We start from the raw sequence: 5,392 nt of genomic DNA, 5'->3' as shown, positions 1-5,392 counted from the left end.
TCCCCATTCCCAGGACAAACCTTCTCCCTCACCAGTCCTTTGAACTTCACCCCCTCAGGCGCAGACACATACTTACGCTGTCCAAACAGGACTATCTGCCCCTCCGCATCATCGGGAAGTTGTTCGTCACCCCACCTTCCGTCGAAGTACAGATAGTTCGTGGGCGTGTTTGCATCGTACGGTTTGAACTTCTCCGTGGCGTTGTTGTAGCTGTATGCGTACATGCTCAGGATCGGGTCCCATAGGACGCCTTTGTCCGTTTCGTCTTCAAGGAGGCCGCCTGGTAGGTTGAAGCCTGGGATCGTGTGGTCGTGGGTCCTAGGGTTCGTTAGATTTATTTTCTATTTTTTTTTTTTTTTTTTTAAATTCATTTTATTCAGTTTATCTCAAAAGACAATCCCTCCGACTTTACATAAATACATGCACACACAAAAAAGAGATATGAAGAAAGATTTCCCGGGTCTCAGGAAACCTGGATGTCCTATCGCTTGGCGTATCTTGGCCTCAATCTGTTGGAGTAAAGGCATGAAACTTACCCAGGAGTTGCGTAGACAGCATGCGACCCATTCGCACTATATCCGACTGGACGAAGACCCTGCTTCTCCGTAGCTTGATAGGTGAATGCCTCACCGCCCGCATGCTGGCTATACCAGACAGCCTGTGGCTCGCCATTTTCGAAAAGAATCATGTTGTGTTCCCTATGAAACACAATTTTGTATCAGGAACGTCATTCCTCCTGATTCTGTTCACAACAACAACAACAACAACAAAAAAAAAAAAAAAACCAAGAGGTTCGTCTAGCCATCTGGAAAAAGAAAATTGCTTACCAGTCCCCGACATGATTGCCGAATTGGATTCCGATGACCGTATTTCCTTGGTTATACCTAATGCTATCGTCAATTGACAAATTCCCACAAGCCTTTCTGTCTAGACGACGAAAGAGGAAATGAAAAACTTGAAAGTTTACCCGTAATAATAAAAATAAAAAGCATCAACCATCGTTCCATCGCCATGGTCTCTCACAACGATGATGGACGAGACAGCGTGTACAGTCTTTCCAGCCTTGTCAGGTCTGGTGCCACTGAACCACTCCGGAAGTGCTCTGATACCCTCGTTCGTGGTAAGGAAGACATCCTTGCCGCCCAGGCTATTCAGCGAATCAAGATTGTCGAGCGTCAGCGGTGAAGGTACATCAGCGACAGGTGTATAGTTGACTGTGGGCTTTGAGTTTTCAAGTAACGTCGCAAAAGCGGAGGGCATGTATTGGTCTTCGCTGTGCAGGTAGATAATGGGGGCTACATGGTGATAGGTTTAGCACGATACTTTGGTTAGCAGAAATGAATGGGATGTCTGTCCACACTGCCATTTTCTTTCTGGAGGCATTTTCATTTATTGAATGCAAGACCCATACAAATCAACGGCACAATAAGATATAAAAAAAACCGAAAAAAACAAACCATATTTAAGAACGAAGTCTGGGATACCGTCGTATTGCGCTAGGCAAGTCGCATCGACCAACAGGACGAATCTGAGACACTGAATCAGGAGCGATGCCACCAACATCGACTGAGTTCGATGCGAGATCCACATCTTGCCAACCCTTTCCGGGGAGCTTATTGAGTCGGCGGGAAAGTTATTCTTTGAGGACTTTTTGCTCAATCGTTTTCCTTTCTTCTTCTCCAACCTATGGTAATCTCGCGATCTGTTCCAAGACGTCTCTCTCACTCCCCACTTCTCCCTTATCTCTCTCACTCTCTCCACTCGGGGGAAAAAATGTAGGACGTGTGCAACAGATAGCAGCGCCTCAATGCCAGGTTCTGTAGTTGTACGTCAAGTATCTTAACTTGAACTCATATTGTGCTGATATCAACTGTAGATGTAGAGGAACGCCAGCAACGATAATGGAGGGAGTTATCTCAGGTATCCAATATACCTAGTAACGAGGGCGAACTGGAATGTACCACATTATATCGGGTTTGCCATTGCCCATTGCTCGGGCGATGGCACGGGACAGGGTCATCCTCACCCCATCCAAGCAAGTCCTATGCCACACCCTGTAGAGCATTCCCATGGTGACCTTTTATGTATTGCTCCTGTACCTCGCTGCGCTGGGGATCAAGTACCAACTGGTTGACTGAAACGCCGAACGGAAAACCGTTTTGCTGCTAACTATCGGAACTATCGGACTTTCAAGGGTCTCTATAGCAGCCAGGGGATATCAATAACGAGTCCGCTACCCCCAAGCTACCGATCTATATGGCATATCATAGAGACATAAGGTCTCCCAAAAAAAAAAAAAAAAAAAAAAAAAAAAAAAAAAAAAAAAAAAAAAAAAAAGAAAGAAAGAAACATATACGGATAGATATTTTCATAGCAGCATTGTGTTTTTCATTTCTCTCCATATAACAATAACAACAATAACAGTCACTCACCACCATAAAAACTACACCTATTTGACTTGGCTAATCCCATGGTCTCCCCTGAACAACTCAAAATTTGGAGGAACAAGCAAACCAGACCAAACTGGAAAGGGTCAAGTCGAGTCAGCCGCTTTGAGCTACCACCCAGTGCAACTTGTAGCAGAAGTTTTGGAAGTTGGAAGGATGAATGGTGGCTAAACCTTATCGCCGGCTCATGGCGCCATAGAATTAAATCCCAGATGTAAAGTATACTCGACAATTTTATATGCATCCACGTAATAAATACATAACCCAACAAGACAACATATCTACGTTGGCTGAAATCCGCCATATAGCTGTGATGTAGTGCGTGTCGTGATCGAGGAGACCCAACTGTCAAATCATGTCCCTTGTTGATACTAGACGCAGACCAGATATATACTATTAAGGACCCTCATGTTTTTTTTATCCTCCACAATTCGGTAAATCTGTAGTAGAAACAAGAGATCGTCACCACTAGGCATAGTCTAGCTAACATACAGAGTACTCTAGCTGCATACACTTATGCAATGGTGGATATATTATATCATGCATGAACTACGCGCATGATGTGCGGACCGTATCATGTGCATCCCCGTATCAGAAACCATTCTACACTAGATAAATACATATATGCAAAAACTAATATGGGAATAAAGCGAAGGAGAGCCCGGGGTTTGGGGAAGCGGGGTTGGGCGCCGCGCGGAAGCTGAGATATGAAGTTCAAAAGCCACCCGGGAAAGGAAGAAAACAAGCCTCAGCGGCTAACACCTGTTGTGATATTGAGTCAAGTTAGCCATTATGTGCAATGTACAGTACATACATATACCTTGTCCATGTGGCACTCCAACAGAGCGGGGAGGGGATATCAAGAGAGGTTGGAGGACCATGCATATCATATCATCGCTTAAGAAGGAAGCAAAATACGTCCAGGTACATGTACCACATATGTTATTCATAGACATGCGTAGGTAGGTACGTACGTAACCAAGTCAAGATGTATAAAAGAAAACAACCCGGTGGAGCCGGCGGCTGATCCAAACGCACAGTTGAACTGGAGATGAATTCGAAATTTCAATAGATATATGATAACGCCATGCTATGTCTTACCGTGCCATGCTATGCCATGCTATGCCATGCTATGCCATGTAACAAGAACCGCGAGCGAAAATGAAAAAAAAAAAAAAAAAGGATCTCCGCTAAATCTCTCAGCTGAGAGTTTTCCAGCATCCGCTGCCGGATGTAGCTGGGGGTATGATCGTATGAGAAAAAAAGAATGGGTACCATTACACAGCAGCAGAACGACGGACCTTGTCGTAGTTTATGTATGTATGGATGGATGTAGTGCCATATTCATCAAGGGCCCCTCCATGATCCGTATGTCAAGCAAAACCTGCTGCGTAGTGTGTTACCACCTTCACCCTTGTGTCTTGTGTTCACAGCCGTGGAGGCCTTTTTCCATATTTCTTTGCATGAAGATCATCTCGGGAACCCGCATGTCCCATACATGAGCTGACAATGATAATGAAACAAAGAGGTTTGCATAATTTATGCCCCCCCAAAAAACAAAATACGATCAACCACCTCACTGAGGAGCTTAATGACGGGTGCAGTGATGGCGCCATTATTTCCCGGAACTGGGTGGATAAACAAACAATAACCGTGAAAGCCAAGCTAACCTGACCACTACATCATTCGTCCTGAAAGGAAAAAATTGTCGAAAAGTTGCCCATGCCTCCTTCTTCGTCTTCTTCAGGGCCCTTGCTTCTCTCGCATGAGCTTGAACACGCGAAGGTCCAGGGGTATACGCTCGCCCATCCATGTAGCTCGTTGTGTATGGTTTCGCTCCTCCTCCCGCTCATCCCCCGTATTGGGATGGATCAGGGCGCTCAGCGGGCCACGGTTTATGACAAGCCACGGGACAAAAGCCCCAAATTGCGCTGGAGTGAAAAGGTTGACTTCGAACATCGCAACTGTATGAGGTCCAATGGGCCGGCCGAAGAAGGAATAGATGCGAAGTTCGGGAACTATACCGGCGTATGTGTTCGTGAGTATTGCGCAGTTAAGTTCAATAAAAGTAAGAAAGTGGGGATGATTGATTGAATTGATTCTCGAAATGGAGATATCATATGCTACCGTTGCAGTTCACATCCGGCATGCATTTATCCTCTCAGGTCTATTTCATCTTCGGGATGGAAATCGAGAACAAAGATAGGTAATGTAAATGGCTGGAGGAAAGGCTTGTGGATTACATTCATGACGTATCCGTTGCCAAAGCGCTTTGGCAAAGTTGACCTGGTCTGGGTTGTTCTGTTTTATGTGTTATTTTGCACTGAATTCGAAGCATGTCGTTATGTCAAGGACGACGTCGTGTGGAAAAATACGTAGCATTCAAACATCGAGCATGCAAAGGCAACAGCAGAGGCAGCAGCAGCAGACCAACCTGGTAGTGGTAGATGTGAATATCGAAGCCACCCCGATGGCCTTTCTCCAGTGGGTCTGGGAATTCCTCGTATGCCTTGCTCAGGATCCCATGCTGCGGGTTCCTGAACGACTTCCCATCTTCATTGCGTTCCCTAGCCCAATATCGAAGCATCAGAAAAACGAACTGTGACGCGGCGGTTGCCAGATGCTTTTGCTGTCCTACACATACTCTGGAAGAGGGGGAAGGTTTTCATAGCCCTCAAGCGGCGAAGGGTAGAAAAAGGCAAACTGGTCTGTCATGATAAATAATAGCCGATTAGGTGAACAGGACTAGAGATTGGCGACTAGAGAGATTGGCTATTATGCTTGGTTTTGGGTGGATGGAGTGCACGGAAAGTAGCTGGGAGAGGTGGTCAGCCTATTGCAGGATTCGGCCACATAAAACTCATGAACAGGAAAAGTTTGGGTTGTTAAGGTTGTTTTAGCTGCGCCTGGTCGGGAATCCGGAAGCGCTGAGGGGGGTTTAGGTG

At 45.7% G+C, this 5,392-nt stretch overlaps 2 protein-coding genes across 2 annotated transcripts; both read right to left on the bottom strand.

Moving 5' to 3' along the window:
• Positions 1–28: 28 nt before the first annotated feature.
• HCAG_07252 (predicted protein) lies at positions 29–1,590 on the bottom strand (the record flags this gene model as incomplete). Its single annotated transcript, XM_001537780.1, has 6 exons — positions 29–44; positions 73–318; positions 537–698; positions 828–884; positions 968–1,295; positions 1,458–1,590. The coding sequence occupies 6 exons, from the start codon at positions 1,588–1,590 to the stop codon at positions 29–31; spliced, it is 942 nt and encodes a 313-aa protein (XP_001537830.1).
• A 2,600-nt stretch (positions 1,591–4,190) lies between these two features.
• On the bottom strand, positions 4,191–5,162 carry HCAG_07251 (conserved hypothetical protein; the record flags this gene model as incomplete). The annotated part of the gene is made up of 4 exons (XM_001537779.1): positions 4,191–4,465; positions 4,691–4,748; positions 4,882–5,014; positions 5,092–5,162. The coding sequence occupies 4 exons, from the start codon at positions 5,160–5,162 to the stop codon at positions 4,191–4,193; spliced, it is 537 nt and encodes a 178-aa protein (XP_001537829.1).
• Between the last annotated feature and the right edge of the window lie 230 nt (positions 5,163–5,392).

The sequence above is a fragment of the Histoplasma capsulatum genome, genomic scaffold (assembly GCF_000149585.1).
Source record: "Histoplasma capsulatum NAm1 scaffold_8 genomic scaffold, whole genome shotgun sequence".
NCBI classification, from domain to species: Eukaryota; Fungi; Ascomycota; class Eurotiomycetes; order Onygenales; family Ajellomycetaceae; genus Histoplasma; species Histoplasma mississippiense.
The sequence above is the reverse complement of the archived record's forward strand: the minus strand, read 5'-3'. Positions and strand labels throughout refer to the sequence as shown.